The 23,301-nt window shown below is 42.7% G+C and overlaps 1 protein-coding gene and 1 long non-coding RNA gene across 2 annotated transcripts in view; one reads left to right on the top strand and one right to left on the bottom strand.

Moving 5' to 3' along the window:
* The window catches only part of LOC111865922, a 71,215-nt gene that overhangs the window by 36,667 nt on the left and 11,247 nt on the right, over nt 1-23,301 (top strand). The gene's annotated exons all lie outside the window — the stretch shown is intronic.
* LOC111865920 (fatty acyl-CoA reductase wat) overlaps nt 1-23,301 on the bottom strand; it is a 46,417-nt gene that overhangs the window by 16,540 nt on the left and 6,576 nt on the right. Inside the window, exon 2 of the mRNA XM_023854366.2 lies at nt 9,889-10,098. Coding sequence (XP_023710134.1) covers nt 9,889-10,092 — 204 coding nt within the window. The 5' untranslated portion in view covers nt 10,093-10,098. The remainder of the gene's footprint in view (nt 1-9,888; nt 10,099-23,301) is intronic.

Below are 23,301 nucleotides of genomic sequence, written 5' to 3'. Positions count from 1 at the left end.
CAAACTCGCGTATTATATCAATCTTCCGCTATGGGAATCGTTCTTGCTATATTTTGTGTATACTGCGTCTTGTGATGTGCCCTTCTCTTGTGGTGCGTGCGTTGTAATCTTTTAAATTCGCTTAGTTGGGGGTGGAGTCCGACTGGGTCAACTCGGCACGGCGGCCACTGATTGTCCTATTGTAGCCTGCCCCGGGTGATTATGATGATGGAGTATTTGGGTGGAACGAAGATTGGCAGGAGAAGTCGAAGTACTCGGAGAAAACCCGCCCCAGCGCCACTTTGTCCACCAAAAATCCCCCTTGACCAGACCCGGGATCGAACCCGGGCCGATGCGGTGGGAAGCCAGCGACTAACCGCTTGAGCTATGGCGCGGCCCAGTCGCTTAATTACACGGCCTATTAAGCTGGCTCAAAAGGTAACGTTTCTGACTTCCATTCGGGAGATGCTGGGTTCGAAACAGCCGGGATATCGACTAAATGATTGGGGGGTTCCGTGATTGTCTTCGGTCTCGCAATCCGACGCTACATAGAGTGACGTGCTGACAGCGGCTTTAAAGTAACCACAAAAGTAAAACATTTGTTTGCTTTTTTTACTCAGTTTCGGTATGATGCCGATAACTTGAGTGTGTTTGCAGTATAGCACGTAAGCGTGTCAACAGCACTACTGTGGAATTTTATTTCAGTGGGTAGTCAACATTATCAACACGACCAGATATTTTCGATTACATGTGGACGGTGTACAATAACAAAAATGATCGATACCTAGACAAACTAAGTTATATAATTTTAATTCCTGGGAGTGATATGACTGCTTCAGAATTGAGCGTGCATATACAGTTGGGTGCTGATTATTCTTCTTCACGTGATTTAACGAATTTCTTATTATAATGTTCAAGCATATAGTTGAATTTGAATATATTTGCATATTGCACATTTCAATATATTGTGACATGAAGCCTGAAAGTCTGAATAGTGGAGACAGAGCTAGACGTCCGTTGATAAACAACGGCTAAGTTTCCGTTACAACAGCACGAACGAGTCATTACCAGGTGACAAGTTGCTAAACACGCATTACCACCCGGTCACAGTAGCCGGTCTAAGACATGAACTGTCTTCTCTCGTTCGGACTCTGGAATCGTGGGTTCGAATCCCACTCAGGGAACGAATGTTTGGTGTGTGTATGCGTTTATTCTGTGTTTTTTGTTGTCCTGTGTTTAGATAGAGGCTTTGCGGCGGGCTGATCACTCGTCCAAGGAGTCCTATCATCTGTGAAAAATAAATATGGAACTGAATAAGAGGCCTGGGCCCTGAATGGGCTAGAAGAGCCATTAAAAAAGACACACGCATTACCGTGGCAACGAACACGCAGGTTACAACAGACGAACCATACAAGTGTGTATTGTGTTCGCGGTCCGCACCGGGATCCATAATTCCTCGCTCGTGGATTCTTCTACGCTGAAGATGGAGGCGATACGTTCCTCCGAAACGTCGGTTCACGCAAGATCTACACGGTGCCTCATCCCAGAAGACTGCATTCTTTACGTACTAGTCCGTTCTCAACGCTTCTACATATTTTATAAAGAGTCACACTACGAATTGATGTAGTTGACATGAACTGCTGAAGTGAAAATGCACATTATTTCATCGGGCGAAACCGCCAGTTACGGTTCATTAGGCATCAGGTTTCTATTCGTGCACACCTACTGTCCTTGTTTATAAAATAGGCTGTTCCCTGCAGAAAGCGCAGTGTATTTGGTGAAATCCACTAACCTAGGTAAGTATTCTAGGATGGGTTAGTCGTGCAGAAGCTATTAAAAAGTAAAAAAAAAAATTACGGTATCCCTGTAACAGGTCGTGGAGGCCCATAGGGTTGTGAGATGTTGAGGTTCCCACATTTTCCAGACAATCGGCTCATAGATGGCGGTAAGGTTGTCATCCTTACTCGCCGGCCACCCTATACCCCCAAGAATATTCCTGATACTCATTTCTCTTAGAGGCTGAGTCGACTTCAGGACCATAGTGCGGCTGGAAGAATTAGGTCAATTGAAAAAATCTAGTGACCTCATCGCGACTTAAACCCGCGACCTTCCGGCTTGTAGCATAGTGCTTCAACCAACTACGCTACCTCGTGCCCCTGCAGAAGCTATTACAGTGTAAAATTTTCTTTTTGGTGCATCGTGTGTTAGTATTCAAAATACTGTGGACATTTTCGTGACGCCACTTCTTAAAGAGCACGTTAATTGGTGAAGTTTTGCACCGCTAATTGTGCCAGGTGATAAAGTATATGTTTGTGTTGTCCTGTGTGTAGGTAGCGACCTTGCGACGGCCTGATCACTCGTCCAAGGAGTTCTACCGACTGTGTAAAAATGATTACGTAAATGAAGAAGAGGTCAGGGCCAAACAAAGGGCTGTAGAGCTGTTCATGAATGATAAAGCATATAAACCTAAGGAAAGGGAATGTGGTAGAGGAGATCCAGTTGACTTCAAGTGATTACAGAAAAATAGTAGAGACAACCGATGTATCATAAAATCAGTCGGGCGAATTAATTAAGAACTTGACGTGGTTATATCCGATGCATTAATATCGTTTCCAACATTTTATACAAGGCTCGAAAGTTCCCGATGACCGTATTTGGACAGCTTCAATGAAGCAGTAATTCGTCATACAGTAAAGGAATTGTACATCACAGACAGGCACGGAATGTCACCAAAGAAAGTACATACAAAACTAAAACAGACAGCAGACTCTCAGGGAAGCATTAAGGGCAATTCCTCGTACCTTGAATTTTCGATGGAGAGGGATTAAATACGGACCGCCTCTGTGGTCTAGTGTTCAGAGTTCCTGGCTACAGTTCCTGAGGTCCCGGGTTCGATTCCGGATGCTACCAGATTTTCTGAGAAGTAGTGGATCTGGGACGGGGTTCACTCAGCCTCGTGAGGGTAATTGAAGAGCTATTTCGAGGAAATAGCTGCTCCGGTCTAGAAAACCGAAGTTAACGGCCGTGGGGGTTAGTTGCGCTGACCACGCGACACCCTCTATCCGCTGAAGTTGGCACTAACTTCCCCGACAAGCGGCGATCGCTCAGTCGGTATAGTTCTCTTGCGGACTCAATCCAAGGAGTTTCTTTTTGAGGGATTAAATACAGTCACATCGGAAGAACAGATTATCTCTTACTTCGATGCTGTAAATACAGGAATGAGGACCGAGGCGTACCGTACATGAGTGAAACATTCATGGATCACACACATACATCATTTGACTGCACTTGTTCGCACTTAAACAGGTCAGAGGATAATTATCATAAATGTTAGAAGCTTGGAGGGCTATACCAGATTCATAAGTCCGTTTCAAGTCGCATCAAATTACTGGCGATTATTAGAGTGATATTATTTTCCAAATTACAAGAAGTGGCTGAAAGTGAAACTAATTCCGGACTACTTCCTCCCGCGTAAGATTGCAGTCGTAGATCCCTGCAGAAGTCTAAAAGACATGGTTAAGTGAGAAGGGGATCCCGTTTGCAGAAATTTACAAAACCAGATCTATTCTATCTGATGAAACCTAAAAAAGAACACGTACCTCTCTTACAGAACAGCGTCTACACCAATATCATCCAGTATTCAGTTCCTTTGAGCTAATATTGGAAAGAGCTAAGAATTGCCGAGAAAAATGTCGCTTTAAGGTCGTATGATATTATTAAAGTTGCTGATGACAAATTTTCTTCCATCTAAGAAGAAGGCAAGGTAAAGCTATCCTTGTAACAGGCCATGGAAGCCCATATGGTTGTGAGATGTTGAGGTTCCCACATTTTCTAGACAGTCGGCTCGCAGATGTGCGGTGAGGTTGTCAGCCTTACACTCCGACCTCCCTTTACCCCCAGGAATATTCCTGGTACTCATTTCTGTTTAAGGCTGAGTCGACCTCAGGACCATAATGCGGCTGGAAGGATTAGGTAAATTGAAAAAATCCACCTCATCGGGATTCGATCCCTCAACCAAATACGCTACCGCATGCCCCTTTCAGAAGAAGATATTAAAAATATATGATCACGTGGGAACAATTGAGGGTCAGTATAGTGGCCGTGAGGGTCTTCCGTATAAATGTATGCATTGTTATGCACTAAATTTGTGAAAGTGGTGTTAGAAGTGACAGTGGAGGTAATACAGATTCTGGAGACGTTGAAACGCGTGAACTGTCTTCTGTACGTGTAGTAGCCCTGCTAAACACCGATGAAGACTACTATTATGATGTATACACCTGTGTGCTAGTGAATTGAAGTTCATTTAACTCCATGGAGCTGAGCCCTTATTGACAAAACACCAGTTGTGTTGCTACTCAAAAATTTCCCAACATTGTATGGAACCCGAAGTTTCATCACGTGTTAACAAGAGCCCCATACTCGTCCCTATAATGAGCCAGATCAATCCAGTACAGAATCCTCCATATTATCTATCTAAGACCCATTTTAATATTATTCACCCACCTACGTCTTGGTCTCCCTAGTGGTCTCTTTCCTTCTGCCTTTCACACCAATATCCTATATGCATTCATCTTCTCCCCGTGGGTACTATATGCCCTGCCAAACTCATCCTCCTTGACTCGATCTCTCTAATTATAATTGGAGAAGAGTACAAGTTGTGAAGCTCCTCATTATGCAGTTTTCTCCAACCTCCTGTCACTTCATCCCTCTTCGGTCCAAATATTCTCCTCAACACCCTGTTCTCAGACACCCTCAGTCTATCTTCCTCCCTTAATGTCAGATACCAAGTTTCACACCCATACAAAACCAGAGGCAAAATTATAGTTTGGTATATTCTAATTTTTATGTTGTTAGAAGATGAGGAGACAGAAGGTTCTGGGCTGAATGGTACCAAGCATTACCCAAATTAATTTTCCTCTCAATTTGCTCCTGAATCAAATTTTGATTTATTAGTGACTTTCCTAAATATTTGAACTGTGCCACATTTTCAAAGGATCTATTAGCTATCTTTCTCTGTAGTGACGTGGTAGTGGTAGCGTAGTGGTTGAGGAGCTATGCTACAAGCCGAAACGTCGCGGGTTCAAGTCCCGATTAGGTCATTGGATTTTTTCCAGTTGACCTAATCCTTCCAGCCGCACTAGGCTGGGGTCGACTCAGCCTCTAACAGCAATGAGTACCAGGAATTAATTAAATAATTTTCCTGGGGAGTAAAGAGCGGCCGGCGCATAAGGCTGACAACCTTACCGCCATCTTTGAGCCGATTGTCTAGATAATGTGGGACCCTCAACGTCTCAGAACCCTATGGGCCTTCACGGCCTCATACAAGGATAGCTTTACTTTACTTACTTCTAAACCTACTTCTTTACTGATTTAAGATTCAGGAATATGTTTGTTTCCATTCCTGTGTTGTACTGTGTACGCATTACGGTAAATATGAAAATAAATGTGAGCGAATGTTCTATAGGAGGAACTTGGTTCTTCACCTTCCCTCCCTTCTACGCTACAGCTGCAGCCACTCCCTAGCTGCTTCTTGCCAGACAGTTCGTCACGCTCAGCCCATGGGACACGTTTAAAAACACGAGCTATATATTCATGTTTTATATTTTAAAATAATAAAAATGTTGTGAACTAAAGTAAATAAACATAATAAATTAAAACGTAAAAAATTAAATTATTTTTTTGGCCGTATACCGCAACAACGTGATATTAATTAGATGCACGCCTGTGTAAGTTTAAGTGTAACCGAAACATTGTGAAATTCTTACGTAAATTGAATTATATTCAATGATTCTCTACACCTGAAACTAAGAATATGGTAGCGGTATTTGAATTAATTTGTGCTGAATTATCCCTTTTCTCAAAGGATTGTTGGAAGAAAACCGGTTGAATTAAAAAAGAAGTTCTCATGGTCACACCGCGCGGACTACAGCTTTGATCTGAAACAACCGGTAAGCAAACTCACATGGCGACATTGACATGGTAACCATGGACGTGCGTAGAAGGTGAACGGAGAAATTCTCGGTGCACCAATATCGACGGTAGCCATGCCAAACTCGAAGTACACGAATCTAATAACTAACGAAATGTCAACAGACTTGATGTCCTTTGGCTGGCTCTTAAAGAGGAACTCTCATCATAATTCATTCTCGGCTTCACGTGTACAGGATCTGAACCGTGATTCTTTCGGTACAAAAACAATCTCGCAAAATATTTCGCATATCCCAGCCAAAACAGAAGAAGCTACGTATATATTGAGGTTCAAGATACAACTTTACTTTGTTGCTCACCTCCATGAGCTCAAGAAAAGAAATGCAAGGTTTAGTACGATGGGCTACTGAAGTGGATGTCAGGCCGCGCCATAGCTCAAGCGGTTAGTCGCTGGCTTCCCACCGCGGCAGCCTGGGTTCTATCCCGGGTCTGGTCAAGTGGGATTTATGGTGGACATAGTGGCGCTGGGACGGGTTTTCTCCGAGTACTTCGGTTGCCCCTGCCAATCTTCATTCCACCAAATTCTCCATCATCATAATCACCCGGGGAAGGCTACAATAGGACAATCAGTGGCCGCCGTGCCGAGTGGACCCAGTCGGACTCCACCCCCACTAAGCGAATTAAAAAAAAATGGATGACAACTTACGGAAAGCTGTGAGAGGCACGCAGTAGGTTGAGGCACTATGCTACAAGCCGGAAGGTCGCGTGTGATTCCCGCTGAGGTCGTTAGATTATTTCAGTTGACCTAATCCTTCCAGTCGGACTGTAACCCCGGGGTAGACTCAGCCTCTAACACAAATTTGTACCAAGGATCTCCCTAGGGGGCTAAAGGGCGGCCGGCATATAAGGATGAAAACCTCGCCGCCATATGTGAGCCGATTGTCTAGAAAAATGTGGGAGCCACGACGTCTCACTACCCTGTGGGCCTTCACGGCCCGTTACAGGGATATATTTACCTTTACTGTAAGCGTCGTGGCAGGAAAATAGATGAAGCTCATAGAACTGCATAAATCTTATCTGAATATGAGAACAGTGTTGAATTAAACCTCTGAAAGATAAAATTGACTTTACGATGATACAGTAGGTCACTATGTTGATGATATGACAGACGATATGTTAAATGTCCGTTATGTTCTCGATTAAAGTGTTATTTACTCTGCCTTCAACTCGAGAACGACGGGCCTTGCAATGATTTTAGTATTTGTTCTCTGTTCGCTTGATGATGAAGTAAACAAGGATTTGCCTTTACATAAGCCGCTGCCTACCCTTACAAACGGTATTGAAATTTTTTAAAAATTTTCATAATGAAAATGACATTTGTACGGAAGGGGCAGAAGCATGACTTGTTTGGTGAAGCATGTCATGATGCGTATGTACCTCGCATTATGTTATTCACCGCCAGCGGTTGGCGGAGAAGAGGATTCCTCAGAGTGACTGATATGCTGGATCAAGTACTTCTAACTTCTCTAACTTGCTAAGAACATCGATTAATGATTAATATAGGGAGGTTTCTGAAAGGCTATCGCCAACTTTTCGGGCGGTTCGGCGTTAGAGACAAATGCTACTCACGTCAACTCGTTTGGCTCTTGTTTGGAACCGCGGCGCCGTTGGCACGCCTGTACGCTATGAAATCACATGCAAAAGTCGCCCAGATCATAACAGATGGCGGTTATGGTCCCAGTTGTTATGTCAGTATTCCTTGTACCCCCATACGATGTCCACATTCACACCTTAAATTTCCCTTTCGAAAACAGAAGAAATTTTAAACTTGATCCTGTGTGATCATCTGAAGGATTTTGGAGACCTAAATTCAATGTCATCTAATTTCTCTCTTCAGTGAGCATTCAGCATTTTGATTCTGTCTCTTTCTATTCAATAGCTACACTGTCCATCTAAGTATATTTGCACTTATTTGACTAGTTTTCCCTGTTTAGAACACTAACATCTTGAATTGTACGCTTGAATCTTCTTACTTTTCGCATGAGTGTCGTGCGTGAACACTCGTTTCAACGTGTAACTCTCAAATGGCAATTCAACATAAGGATGCGTCTGACGTAACGTTTAATATAGTAGTAGGGTAATTGTTCAAAGATTCATAAGGGAGGTATTTGACAGGAACTGTGATGTGTACAGTCTGTTGGCCTGTCGACTGTCTGAAAGCGCGGTGATGATTCACCCGAATAATGTGGCCCTTCTGCTGTACTGACCCAAACAGCTACCAAACAAACTCCGTGGCTTTAGTCCGCAAGCGAACTATACCGACCGAGCGACCGCAGCTTGTCGGCCAAGTTAGTGCCAACTTTAGCGGATAGAGTGTGTCGTGTGGTCAGCGCAACGAATCCCCATGACCGTTAATCTCGGTTTTCTAGACCGAAAATAACCTTCCTATATAATACTGAGGTGCATAACCGTAAAAATGACTAATACTTCTGGGAAAAGGAGAAGCTTTGTTTTCACAGTACTGTCACTTTATTGCGATGAAATGATCGCTGGGACGCAACAAGCAAAATCTGAGAACGACTGGTTTAGATGAACCGGCACAACCCCCTGCAAGGTATCATTTGTTTTACTGTGTCCGATATTGGGATGTCAGGGGTGCCCTTCATCGAACATATTAAAATGAAGCCATTTTCTTTTTCGCCCGTATCAAAATATTTCGACTGCAAATAGTTCCTCTCGCTGCTGACAGTGAACGTCTTGCTGCGAACCCAAGCCACTTGTCCCAACCAAGCAGCAAACTTTGTTTTAGGACCGGGGATGCAGAACTTTAAGCTCGGCCTTGAGATAGGCTATTCTACCTGAGGTTTCTTCAAATTTTGTGAGTACCTCCAGACAAATGACCGAATAAACTGGTTCACGTCGTAATTCTTCTGACTTAGGCCGCCCCATAGCTCAAGCGGTTAGTCACTGGCTTCCCACCGCGGCGGCCCGGGTTCGATCCCGGGTCTGGTCAAGTGGGATTTGTGGTGGACAAAGTGGCGCTGAAGCAGGTTTTCTCCGAGTACTTCGGTTTCCCCTGCCAATCTTCATTCCACCAATTGCTCCACAATCACCCTCACCTATCATCTGAGGCTGGTACAATAGGCCAGAAGTGGCCGCAGTACAAGGGACATAGTCCCACCCCACTAGCAATAAAAAAAATGCTCCTGACTAATAATCTAGAAGTGTCCGATTCGAAACTCGGCCGGGACACCCTCTAACCTGAGTGGGGCTTTTGATGGTTTACCACAGTCCCTTCATATTAGGCCACGACCAGTTTCTTCCACGTCCTTTCCAATTTCGTAAATAAATACCTCCAGATAAATGCTGGGCTAATATATTAAAAACAGGGCATGAAATTTTCCTGCCGAATTCTTCCTTATTCGTTGTTTAAAATTGCCGTATCATTCGGCACTACGTAACCCCTTAATTTAAAAATTCTTTGTTAGACTTTAAGGAGAGAATTTCTTCTAAATTCATTTCGTACCTCTTGGGAAACACATTACGTCTCCGCGACAGAGACCAACTGGTTAATACTGTTTAGGGAAACAGTCGCTGTTTATTGTGAGAACCGTACGGAACACATCAGTACACTCTAGGGACAGTGAAGAGTTTTAGTATATTCAGTCCGTACCTCACAGGAAATAGATTACGTCTCCGCTACAGAGCCCAACCGGTTAATGATGTTTAGGGAAACAGCCGCTGTTTATTGTGAGAACCGTACGGAATACATCAGTACACTCTAGGGACAGTGGAGAGTTTTAGTATGTTAAAGCGGGTGGTACGTATATATACACTTGGGTTTTAGGTGTTACACGACGCAAGGAATGAACTGAAGAAAACATTTTGACTTTTAACACTGAACGCCTACTTAGTGCGCCTTCTACAAAGCTGAAGACTGGGTCTCCAGCCTTCTCATTACACGTTCCGTACCCCACTTACCTTCCCTTCGAAGAGCTCGGCGAATCGTTCCTCCTGTGTCTTCCCCTTCTTGGACCTCATGAGGAGGAATATGGTCCTGACGTCTGGACAGGCGCGTAGAAGCTTCTCTAGTAGTATCTTCCCCAGGAAGCCCGTGCCTCCCGTCACGAAGACCCCGGCTCCCCGGAACAGCTGCTGTATCTTACTCTCGCCGTCACCGTTCATGGCGATCTGCACACATGCATATTTTGTTGAGTTTTCAACACAACACCCTGCTGCTATTCCTGAACACATGCTTAGTTTTTTAAAGTTCAGTGACACCGCCTACTGTGATTCCTGAACACGTGCTTAGGTTGGTGAATGTTCAACGACAGCCTGCTGTGATTCCTGAACACATGCTTAGTCTGTTGAATGTTCAATGACAGCCTGCTGTGATTCCTGAACACGTGCTTAGTTTGGTGAATGTTCAGTGACAGCCTGCTGTGATTGCTGAACACATTCTTAGTCTGTTGAATGTTCAATGACAGCCTGCTGTGATTCCTGAACACATGCTTAGTCTGTTGAATGTTCAGTGACAGCCTGCTGTGATTCCTGAGCACATGCTTAGTTTGTTGAAAGTTCAATGACATCCTGCTATGATACCTGAACACATGATTAGTCTCTTGAATGTTCAGTGACAGCCTGCTGTGATTCCTGAGCACATGCTTACTTTGTTGAAAGTTCAATGACAGCCTGCTGTGATTCCTGAACCCATGCTTAGTTTGGTGAATGTTCAACGACAGCCTGCTGTGATTCCTGAACACATGCTTAGTGTGTTGAATGTTCAACAACAGCAGCATGCTGTGACTCCTGAACACGTGCTTAGTTTGCTGAATGTTCAACGACAGCATGCTGTGATTCCTGAACACATGATTTGTTGAATGTTCAACAACACAGCCTGTTGTGATTCCTAAGTGAGAAATTTCAATGCACATAGATCCTTACAATGTGTGTAGTTAATATCAGTTTTTGTATTTCACTAACTGAAGAAAGACAATGCCATGGTTTTTACATACATATGTGTACGTGCCTCTTCCGATTATCAACTCTCGAACCAGTTACTGGGTTTGTAAAACTGATATGAGTCTACCTTTTCCCTTTTACTACTGATAAAGAAGCGACGTTTCTATCAGCTACTTTTGGATCTTTTGAATTTTGCCTGATACTAGACCGTGAAAAATTTCGATACTCATGTAGAAGTCATAATTTCGTAAAACAAACAACAACACGGACGCGGACTCAATCTGTATGTAGCTTTAAGTGTGGTGATTGCAGATAAAGAAACATTGAAGCCCTCCCTCTATGTGGAATCTTGTATCGTGATAGGCGCCACATAGAAGTTTTGTGTGAACTGAAGCCTTCTGTAATGTAGAGCCATGGTTTGGTAGATATTTACCTTCTGATTAATTTTCCAAATTACCGTCAGATCTCAGAAAACAGTAATCACAATAATCATCGCCCTCGGATTTTCAAATCACGCATGTGAATTAAGTTTTTTTTTTTACATGTTTTAATGGGAAACACGGCAAAAATTGTACACTTTGAGGTTACGTCAGGGAAAATACCGCAGCTGGAACCTGTGCTACTATGAATTATGCACAGAAATTGATCATTAAATTGAATTTCTGTAATCTTGGCATATACACTGAAGAACTTAGAAGAAAACGCCTGAGTTATAAGCACTTCACGCAACATCTTGTAATGGATCTGTTGCTCTCCTGCCACCGTTTAAAGTATTCAAGTGAGTTATAACCTGGCATAGGAATGCTTTAGCTTTTCTTCGTGATATTGATATTTCTCCCAAACAAATGAAAACCACAAGCACTGATAACAAGTAACTCATTTGGGCCATTCAGTCTGAGCTGTTACTCTTCATGTTAACTTTACTGATCGTGTGTTATAGACCGAAACTATAAACTCCGTAGCTTGTAGTCCGCAAACGAACTATACCGACCGAGCGACCGCTGCTTGTCGGCGAAGTTAGTTACAACTTTTGCAGATAGAGGGTTTGTCACGTGGTCAGCGCAACGGATCCCCACGGCCGTTAATCTCGATTGTCTAAACTGGAGCCGTTATTTCCTTGACATAGCTCCTCAGTTATCCCCACGAGGCTGACTGGACCTCGTTCCAGACCCACTACTTCTCAGAAAATCTGGTAGCGCCGGGAATCGATCCCGGAACCTCTGGATGTGTAGCCGGAACTCTGACCACTAGTCCACATAGGCGGTCATGCGTTTATTACACTTTTTATCTCTGAATTACGTAAGTCACAGAAGCAGTGAGGTGTAATGATGTTATGTAGATCAGTTTATAACTCGTGTCGGTTTAACCAATACACGGGTACTGATTTTTTATAAAAAAATTGCCGGAGTCGCCATCACTTCTCTTCACTTCTGAACTCGAAACGAAAAGTCCTCCGAGATCACTTGTACCAGAAGCCAATCATCTCTCCAAGAGGTGGCGTCCGACGCTAACTTAAGTTCCTCATTGCAAATTGGTTGGATTTGAGCAGAATTCCTCGCCCTTACGTCGAATGTATGCATTCCTATTGGTTAAAACTAACTGAAGTTACGTCATCTTAACTAATGCATTTCAACATCTGGAAGTCATGAGCCCCAGGGTTTACTCGGACCGGCTCTACGCCTGTGTACCTGACATGCTAACAGACATTGCATATTCTCGGATTTCTGGCTCCAACCCCCACAAAATAATTCCAAGCTCTGCGACACACGCGCATACTTCGAGCCAAATTAATAAATGAAGATTTAAATATATGATTAAATATGTTTATAATTCTAGGCTGCTGGAACCTGATGATCTTAAAACTGTGAATGACTGTGAATCGATTTTAAATTAAGCAGCAATTCTCGAGGCTGTACTATCGTTTATCATATGATGTGAAGTTCTGTTTCGTGTTCATAGAATAGGCAAATTTTGGCAAAAAGTTCATAATGTCACGTGACGCCTGAAAACCGGAATATACGAATATGACCGTTTGCTAGGCAACGGCTCCCTCGGACGCATTCTCATGCAAACGAAGATGCCAGCGACTAACCGCTTGAGCTATGGCGCGGCTATCATCAAATCTAGAAGCCACAGTTATTAGTCACGCTACTCCTGATGCGTGACGATACTAATGTAAATAGCACAGTGAATCTTCTTGGACAGTTCTATAAGTGGCTTCTTCAGTGATAATATACCGGATTTCATTCTGCAATAAAAGAGGCTGTTTGACATGTACATACGTCACTCCTTCGACATTCAAGAAGTAAAGAGAACGACTCGGAGAAGAAAATTACTCAATTACCGAAATGCTGACGAACTTCTTACAGATGCAGTAGAACGCTTTAGCATAGTCTATTTCAGTGTGACGTAAAAACTTTCCCCTTAAGAGGCCGTGAGGGCCCATAGGGTTGTGAGACGTCGAGGCTCCCTCATTGTCTAGACAATCGGCTCACAGATGGCGGTAAGGTTGTCAGCCTTACGCGTCGGTGGCCCTTTACCCCCCAGGAAAATTCCTGGTACTCATTTCTGTTAGAGGCTGAGTCGACCCCAGGGCCATAGTGCGGATGGAAGGATTATGTCAATTGAAATAATCCACCTCATCGGGACTCGAACCCGCGACCTTCCGACTTGTAGCATAGTGCCTCAACCTATTACGCTACCGCGTTACGTTCAGTAGAATTTAAGCAAACTTAACATATAGTTTAAGGGGCCGCGCCATAGCTCAAGCGGTTAGTCGCTGGCTTCCCACCGCGGCGGCCCGAGTTCGATCCCGGGTCTGGTCAAGTGGGATTTGTGGTGGACAGAGTGGCGCTGGGGCAGGTTTTCTCCGAGTACTTCGGTTTCCCCTGCCAATCTTCATTCCACCAATTGCTCCACAATCACTCTCACCTATCATCTGGGGCTGGTACAATAGGCCAGAAGTGGCCGCAGTACAAGGGACATAGTCCCACCCCACTAGCAATAGAAAAAAATAACATAGTTTTGATTTTTTTATAGTGTGAATCCTGTTACATGTCACAAATTTAGGCACGGTAAGGATTCCGTCGACATAACAGACGTGGTTTTACAATCACTCAGTAACCAGACTGAATTTTTTATTTTGTGCCGCTACATGTTTCAGCCGTTATGGGACAATCATCAGGCAGTATTATGATCGTACGGCTAAAGATATTTCAACTCCTAAATATGGTTCCATATTTAGTTCAACATGTTCGTGTTATAAAATTATGCCTAAGTTATAATGTATAAAATACATTGTTGGCTATGCAAATAATTTGTATTAATTTTTTTGTATTGAAAGTATTAGCATTTAATATTTATCGAACATAAATAATATGTTGGAACGATATCATACTGCGAGATAAAGCCTTAGGAATACAATTGAAAGTTATACAATTAAAACATAGAAGTATTATAATTATTAAAACAATTAGAACAATTATTAAAGTTATGGAATATGTTAACATTTCTCACGTAATATTCAGAGTTTTCAGTATTGTGTGAATACCTGTGGGAAGCCACGCTGCTGAGCGTCTCTCAAAGTGCTATAGTAATGTATTTTGGGTATTATTGTTATGGGCTTTTATGGTGTGTTAATATTCATGCAATATACGTCTTGGACATAGGTTCTAAGATATTGCTATCGTTAATACATATGCGCTTTCCTTTTCTGTTCGGGAGCTGTGTACGTCATAGCTTGGTTCAATGTTTGTTGTGTTGGCGGAAACCTTACTTTGCCTTATGTAGGTTTGAATCATTAAATTAATTTGCTGATGCTTTTGTTTTTATAATTTGAAGTGTTAAGCCTGTAAAATAAATCAAAGAAGACATTGAATAATCAATTTAGAATCAACTTGAGCAATGTCAATATGTAAAGAATGTGTTTCCTGTTGGTTGAAGACTGTGATGTTGATTTTTGCAGACGGTTTGAAGAAAGCGCGTTTTTCCTGCGGTCACTCCTATTCACGCTTCCGACACAAACCTCGTGTTCTGCTTAGAATTTAAGGAAAACATAGTGAACTGTATCCCAGTATCTTCATTTAACTGAAAATAATTACTACTTTTTTCTGTTACTACTGAATGAAGTGTGACTAGCTTTCCAGGGCTGAAACTGATAAGACTTACCTCCTAAGAGAAACGGCAAAGGAACGCTTCTGAGGACTGACAATTCTTTCATTGGAGAATGACTTGCTTTCAGCGCCGGATTACCCACAAATAGTATGTGAATTTAGTTCCAGCAAAACCCGAGAAAGGTGCTCTTAGGGTGAATGAAAATTACCTTTCTCTTTCCTATTAAGTAAAACGGAATTTTTTTCCCCTTGGCACTACCGCCCCAGTGGGCCTAGGCCTACCTCCATGAACTTCTCCGTTCACTTTGGTTTTTCTAGATCTTACACATTCGGTAGGACTCCTTGGCCGGGTGATCAGCTCGTCGCAAGGCCTCTGCCTGTACACAAACACAGAAAAACGCACACAAACATCCATGCCCTGAGTGGGATTCGAACACACGATCCCGGCTTCCGAGCGAGCGAAGACAGTGCATGCCTTAGACCGCTGGGCTACCGTGACCGGCTTCATCGGACGTTTAGAATTTATATATCTTACGAAAGGGGGTACGCGGTGTATTACTATAAATTCTACTTAAATTACTCTGTAAATATACAAACGCCGTGGTCTGTAGTCCACAAGCGAACTATACAGACCGACCGAGTTACTGCCGCTTGTCGGCTAAGTTAGTACCAACTTTAGCGGATAGAGGGTGTCACGTGGTCAGCGCGACGGATCCCCACGGCCGTTAATCTCGGTTTTCTAGATCGGAGCCGTAATTTCCTTGAAATGGCTACTCAATTATCCTCACGAGGCTCAGTGGACCCCGTTCCAGACCCACTACTTCCAAGAAAATCTGGTAGCCCCGAGAATCGAACCCGGGACCTCTGGTTATGTATGCAGGAACTCTGACCACTAGACCACAGATGATCCAGGTCCATTAATGATAATTATTAAATTACACTGTCCGCCTTATATATCTGAAGGTGGGATAGCTGAGTATGTATAGAGACGGATTACGGGCTGGACAGCTACAGTTCGATTCTCAGCAAGGGCAAGAGATTTTTCTCTCCTCCATAGCCTCCCGGCCGGCTCTGCGATCCATACAGCTTTGTATAAATGGGTACCGGAGGAAATTTTCAAGGAGTAAAGCGGTCGGAACCTGAAGTTGACCTCTTAGCTCCATCTAGTGTCAAGGTCAAGAATGGTGAAGCTATACCTCCAGTGCTTCATACGTCTTCATGGCGTGGTAATGAACTAATTAAGAGCATGAAGAAATTTGCTTGCTTAAGGTTTAATTTATCAATCTATTGGCGGAGTATTCACGTGTAGAAAATTTGTGGTCTTTATAGCTGAAAAGCTGTACACTTGCACAGACGGAACAGTTCTGCAATGGAATTTATATTTTTCTTTCTTTAACGACGCTGTATTAGTACCTAGCAATAACGTTCTGTAGCCACAATAGAGATTGTAGGACAAACCTATCTCGATATGCTCCAAAACTGGCTCTTCACTTCACTGCAAGCAGATTCGCATGATTTCATTTTTCAACAAGATGGAGCACCGCCCCATTGGCACCTGCTGGTTCGAGCTTTTTTAAATGAAAAAGTGCCCCAGCGATGGATTGGTCGGAAGGGGGCCAAAGACCTTGCTCTTTGTGCTTGGCCTGTGAGATCCCCAGACCTCACCATGTGTGATTTCTTCTTGTGGGGATATGTAAAAGATCGCGTTTATGTTCCACCGCTACCCACTAACCTCGATGACCTTAAACATCGAATAACAACAGCGATTAACTCAGTGTATAGTGATATGCTGATACGCACCTGGGAGGAATTCTCTTATATCATTGATGTTGCCCGTGCTGCAGGTGGTGGCCACATTGAACACTTGTAAGACAGGAAATAAAAGTGGATTGTGAGTAGAATACTTGTGACTTGGCTGGAGTTTTGTATTACTTTCCTTTAATAAAATATTGCGTAATAAAATCGGTTCATTCTTTTTGAATAACCCTGTATTGTATCATAGCACCCTGCTGCACATCGCTTATTTATTCCAGTTAGTTATCCATATCACATGCAACTTGCTTTTTGAAACCTTGCATGTTTCGACCAACATTGGTCATCTTCAGATGTCTCCAAAATTGATGAAACTGATGTGCTTCCGCCCTTAAGTTAAATACTTTGAAGGGTTATGCAGTCGTCTATGCGTCCATATGCCCTGTGTTGATGGGTATAATGAATGAAGGCATAAGGGGTGGGACATAATAACTCGGCTCTTGCATTGCGAAAATGTAGGACTTTGTTTATGGGGAGCGTCGTAGTAGTCACTTGGTTCCATAAGAAAACTGGCCAAGATCACGAAATCTTAAATAAAGGTCTCACAATCACACAGGATGTGTGTGGCTGATTCATCTTCTTCAAGGCACCGTTCACGAGTTGGGTCATCTGTCAATCCCAGTTTGAAAAGGTGTCCTTTCAGGTGACAGTCCTGTAAATAGTGCTACCACCCATCTTAATTGGTCCCTGTTTAATTTCAACAGATCCTTTGTTCTTCTGGTAGATGGCCCTAGTATTGCCTTGTTTCGCGTCTGATTACGGAGTCCCCCCCCCCCATTTTTTTAATTTCTGTTCGTTCAGGACCTATGAACGGATGTTCAGAACCTGTTCTTGCCATCTGATCTGCTGTTTCATTACGAACACTACGCTCATGACGTGGCACCCATGTCAGTATGGTGATGGATATTTCCGCTTATTGTGCCTCGTGCATCTGTTATGAATGTAAGAGTAATTACCTATCACCTTAAAACACATTTGCATATTTGAGGGCATATTCAAAATCTGAACTTACCGACGGAAGCACAGCAGTTATATCAACAATTTTGGAGACACCTGAAGATGACCAATGTTGGTCGAAACATGTACACCTTCGATGTAGAAAGATTTTAAAGCTTAAAACTTTTAAAGATTTTAAAAAGCAAGTTCCTTGCGATATGGCTCACTAACAAGAGTAAGGGAATGATGAACTTTGAGTTGGTAAGCTAGAGTAACCTTAAAATAAATTATATTTTGATCGGTTACTACGTAAAGGGCCTCGATATCTATATGTTGTCTCACCCCGTTACGTTGTCACGCACCTTATTCCGGACTCATTACAGGTTCATTCACATTCTCATAAGCAAATATTTGTTTTGCGACTCGTTTTTTTTCACCTTGAATTGCAAAGGAATGTCATATTTGCTTCTCGAGTACAGATGTGCATGACTAATATCCTTCAGAGAATTGCTGTGTAAATTAGTTTCAGCGTTCTTTCCTAAGTTTGGTCTCTCTATTAACATTATACATAAATTCTTACTATATGACCGGTGATTAGAACAAATTAGAGAACTGTTAAAAAAACAAACTCCATGATTTTAGTCCGCAAACGAACTATACCGACCGAGCGACCGCCGATTGTCGGCGAAGTTAGTGCCAACTTTTGCGGATAGAGGGTGTCGCGTGGTCAGCGCTACGAATCCTCACGGCCGTTAATTTCGGTTTTCTAGACCGGAGCCGCTATTTCCTTGAAATAGCTCCTCAATTATCATCACGAGGCTGAGTGGACCCCGTTCCAGACCCACTACTTTTCCGAAAAAAAGTCTGATAGCGTCGGGAATCGAACCCGGACCTCTGGATCTGTAGCCAGGAACGCTGACCACTAGACCACAGAGAACTGCTATTTCATTCAAGACTTTTCAGAGTCCCTGGAGGTTTCTGTATCGTTATATGACATGAAGATCTTCAGTGGCTTCAGAAATGTTACCTAGCTGATATCTTATAGGAATATCCAGTCTGCAATCGTGGTTCGGACAGATGTTTGAAAGTTAGTCTGTTTGCAGCCTTTGGTTCAAAATGACGCTCCTCTTCTAAGGCCTGGAGTAAACATTGCATACAAAACGTCAAGGCAACTTTATAACTGTGCTTAATTGCCACACATCATGAAGACGTATGGGGGAGTGAAAGTATATCTCCATTCATTCAAAACTTCGGCACCAGATTACATCCTAGTCGCTTCACTCCAAGGGAAAGAACACATGTGCTCATGGGATAGGAGATTTAATGGACGTCAAAACAAGTCTGGACGCTGTTGCCACAAGAGGAATCTGGTCCCTGCCTGGCATTGAACTCCGATCCCTTCTAGTCCACAGCCTACTAGCTGTACCAACTGAGGTATTCCGGTTCATTGTATAATCTTTGAAGTAAGCAAAACGACCCTTTCTTATTACTGTTGAGGATCGTCATCTAAGAGCACATTCCTGTTATAACAGCCACGTGCTGGGAAGAAGGCTGTTTAACTTAGTTACTATTCCTGTTCTCACACACGAATGTTTTCTGCATAATTCTTTCCCTGACCACCGCAGTAATTTATACTGAGGCGTATGTATTATACTTCTTCCGGAATTGTATCGGTGAAATTAGCAACAGTTGTTCCCTTAAGGGCAATAAACCCCACAAAACAGGAGCAGATGGCCTTCTCCGTGTCAAAGTGTCTCACAATGGAAGTCATCTGATTACGTCTCCAGCTTGTGAAATAATATTTCTTTCAATTCATTCTTCTTATTTTCGCTGATGTCTCCAGAACTTAATTTCCCATTAACTCTACCAGCTCATTGTGTATTTCATGGCTGAAGTAGTGACCACGGATCTTATTTTTATTTTTGTGACGATAACTCCCGTGAATCACTGTGTCATGTTTAGATAACAGGCAAACTTCATGGAGCTGAGCCCTTCTTCAGAAGCCGCCAATTGTGCAGCTACAAAAGAATTTCCCAGCATTTTATGGAACCCGAAGGTTCATTTCCGTGTTCACAAGATCCCTCCACTGGTCACTATTCTGAGCCAGATCGACTCAGTCCATACCACCCCATCCTATATCTCTAAAATCCATTTTAATCTTATCAACCCACCTAAGTCTTGGTCCTTCTTGCGGTCTCTTTCCTCCTGGCTTTCCCACCAATATCCTATATGCATCTTTTTTCTTCCCATTCGTGCTACATGCCCTGCCCATCTCAACCTCCTCGACTTCATCATTCTAATTATGATTTACGAGTATTAGTTATGTAGCTCCTCATTATACAGCTTTCCCCAGCCTCCTATCAATTCATCTCTCTTTGGTCCCAATAATCTCAACGCCCTTAGTCCATGTTCCTCCCTTAATATCAGAGACCAAGTTTCACACCCATACAGAACCCCATGCAGAATTATAGTTTTGTATATTCTACTTTTTATGTTTTTAGACAGCAGATGAGAAGACAAAAAAAGGCTCTGGACTGAATGGTAGCAAGCATTACCCGAATTCAGTCTCATGTTTACATAAGAGTTTCACCAAATTCCCCGAATTTCGAGCTGTTCCTAATGATAAACTCCTCTGCTAAGGTATGTGGTGCCAAGAACTCTTCAATAGTTGCCAGACTTTGCCGTAAGTCTTGCCACTTCTTTCCTCCCCTTCTCACAACGGATGGACTTCCCTTTCAGTACAGCTTGGACATTGATCCCCTAGGACTTTTCTATTCTTATATACGATGTTCATATAATTTAATTTACAATCGTAAAATAATTGGCGTAAGAAATATTAACCACAGTTCTTAGAACCAAGGACATTCCTACTTATCGTCATTTTTTTAAGTTTATTTCAGCGAAAATTACAGACATGTCTATTTTTGTCATTCTTCGGTCATTTGGGCTATGCTACAAGCCGGAAGGCCGCGGGTTCAAGTCCCGATGAGGTCATTGGATTTTTTTTAATTGACCTAATCCTTCCAGCCGCACTATGGCCCTGGGGTCGACTCAGCCTCTAACAGAAATGAGTACCAGGAATTAATTAAATAATTTTCCTGGGAAGTAAAGCGCGGGTGGCGCGTAAGGCTGACAACCTTACCGCCATCTTTGAGCCGATTGCCTAGATAATGTGGGAGCCTCAACGTCTCACAACCCAATGGGCCTTCACGGCCTGGTACAGGGATAGCTTTACTTTACAGATGAAGGCATATTGGTAGCCTGTAAATTACTAATTGAAACTCTAGAACGTTTTTCAGGTTCACTTTTTACGTAATAATAAAATCATAACATTACGTTGGATTGCCCTCGTTCAATTTCCAACTACCGTCTCATTGTTCAGTCATACGGAAATTTCCGTTGTTCAGCGAGCTCTATTTGACTACATCGTTGGTAGATTCACGCTTAGTCTCCACCTGCCCTACTTTTATTTCTAATCAAATCTTTCTGTCGCTCAAATTTTACTCTTTCCTTCTTCCCAGAACTTACTTCAAGTCACGTAAATAATAGTGTATTCTTCTCCTCCAGTTCACCTATTTTTTCTCTTTTTTTCGACACACCGGATTCGAAATTTCTACGTTACGAACCCTTTAGACCTAATTTCTTTTAAAATACCGATACAAAGCAATATTTCAAAATATGAAACATTGCTGTGGTTTTCTCGTAGAATACAACGTAACATACGCCTGTCCTTAAGAATGACTGAGCTTAATCTGACCTCATTGTACGAAATGATAGCTATGGTCGGTGAGACAATTAGCAGTACTGTCTCTAACCTACTTCTTCTATATCACCGTCAACAGCTCCACAATAGCCTTATCACCATAGTCCTTGAAAGTATTTTTCAGTGTTATCGGTATCACAGAAACAAATGCCGTATACATAACCTGTCCTTAAACGTCGATTACAAACAAACTCAACCCGTTAAACTACGACTTGAATATGCTAAGCAAAAATTCCGCATGCAAATTCATAAACACAAATCCCTAGCTGAATACATACCAAAATGAAAACTCAGATACTACCGTTAGAGTTACACATTAACTGCCGAGGGCCCTATACAGGGAAAGAAGACCTCCGGGTGCTGAGATTTTGGTGTTCGACCAACCTGGAGAGCCAGGGTTCGGTTCCCGACAGGGTTAAGATATTTTCATTCTTGTCTACTCCACAGCGTCCAGACCGACCCTGGGACCTGCCTTTCCTTCTCTTCGGCGCTACAGCTCAGGGTGTTTTGGCCCCCGGAACAATCTGCCTCCATTCTTGAGCATGTGATGTTTGTCAGCTGTTACATATCTGGCCGTAGGTCTCGTCCCTCAGTTCTGCATGAAGCCAGTAATAAAGTGCATTTCCTCAAGATTTGAGGTTGGACGAGATTCCCATCCGAGGCTGATTTTCTGGTTTCTGAACAATTTAGTTTTTATGGTGTTAGGTTAGCCTCACATCCAACACCCAACCTGGAGGACCAGGGCATTCCCTCTTCGTCTGGCTCCTACCCCTTGACCTGTCCTGCATGGGTGACCCTACCAGTAGCTACGCTACTGCCTACATAGCTCTCAGGGTCTCAGGAGCACTCAGACCTCACTACCACGATACCACACCATCGGTGGGGCTGGGACCTACCCACCCTCCTATAAAATGGATGCCGGGGGCTCTTTCCTCAGGAATAAACCAGCTGGAGCTTGAAGCTGCCCACTCACCTTTATCTAGGGCCGAGGTCAAGAATGGTGGAGCTAAATTTCCACTCCTCAAAAACGTCTTTATGGTGTAGTGCTTAATTTATTAAGCACAGGGACAATTTATTTTTTTTACCGCCATACATATTGCAAACAGAGAGGTAGGTAAATTATAGGAACAGACCGTCTTTTAGTTGCCCCGTTGTGAACTCTAATTTACACCATAAGCCGTAAGTTAACGATTTGTTAATAGTGGTAGGAGTAACTAAGTGTACCAGTGAATTACATGGATCATAAACGGTTAAACTGACATTACAATAGTGAGAAATGTTTTCTTTGCAAATGGTCAGTCCTCGGTGTAATGCCCACACAGTTGCAGTGTCAGCAACCCATTAGCTATGCATTTTATTCGCATTGTTCATAGAGTTTACTTAAGTTCATTTTTAAATCGGGACGCGCAAGTACAACTTCCTTTTGCTGACATTTCTCTTAATCGTTATGTAGATTTTGTTGAGCATTCAAACAACAGAACGTACACCACGCAATGTAATTCATTCGGTTCGAAATCGAATGCATTTCAGGAAAAAAAAATAAGAAATAAAACAAAATAAAACACCATTCCTTATTTTTTCCCTGTTAACTAAGGCCAGCAATGTTTATGCCCGTTATTGTCGTTAAGCCGCCTTTCAAGTACCTCCTTAGATATATCCAAAAATTATTCATTCGTTATTCTGAAGAATTCTCTGCCTTACAAGAAATTTCCTGACATTCACGGATGATAAACTCGAGACCAATACAGCGTTATTCCAAATGAGCAATAAATACTAATAAACATACACAGACATTTTTCATAATATTTT

This window comes from Cryptotermes secundus, unplaced genomic scaffold (assembly GCF_002891405.2).
Source record: "Cryptotermes secundus unplaced genomic scaffold, Csec_1.0 scaffold1848, whole genome shotgun sequence".
Lineage (NCBI taxonomy): Eukaryota > Metazoa > Arthropoda > Insecta > Blattodea > Kalotermitidae > Cryptotermes > Cryptotermes secundus.
Note: the sequence above shows the minus strand (reverse complement) of the source record. Positions and strands in the feature narration are given on the sequence as shown.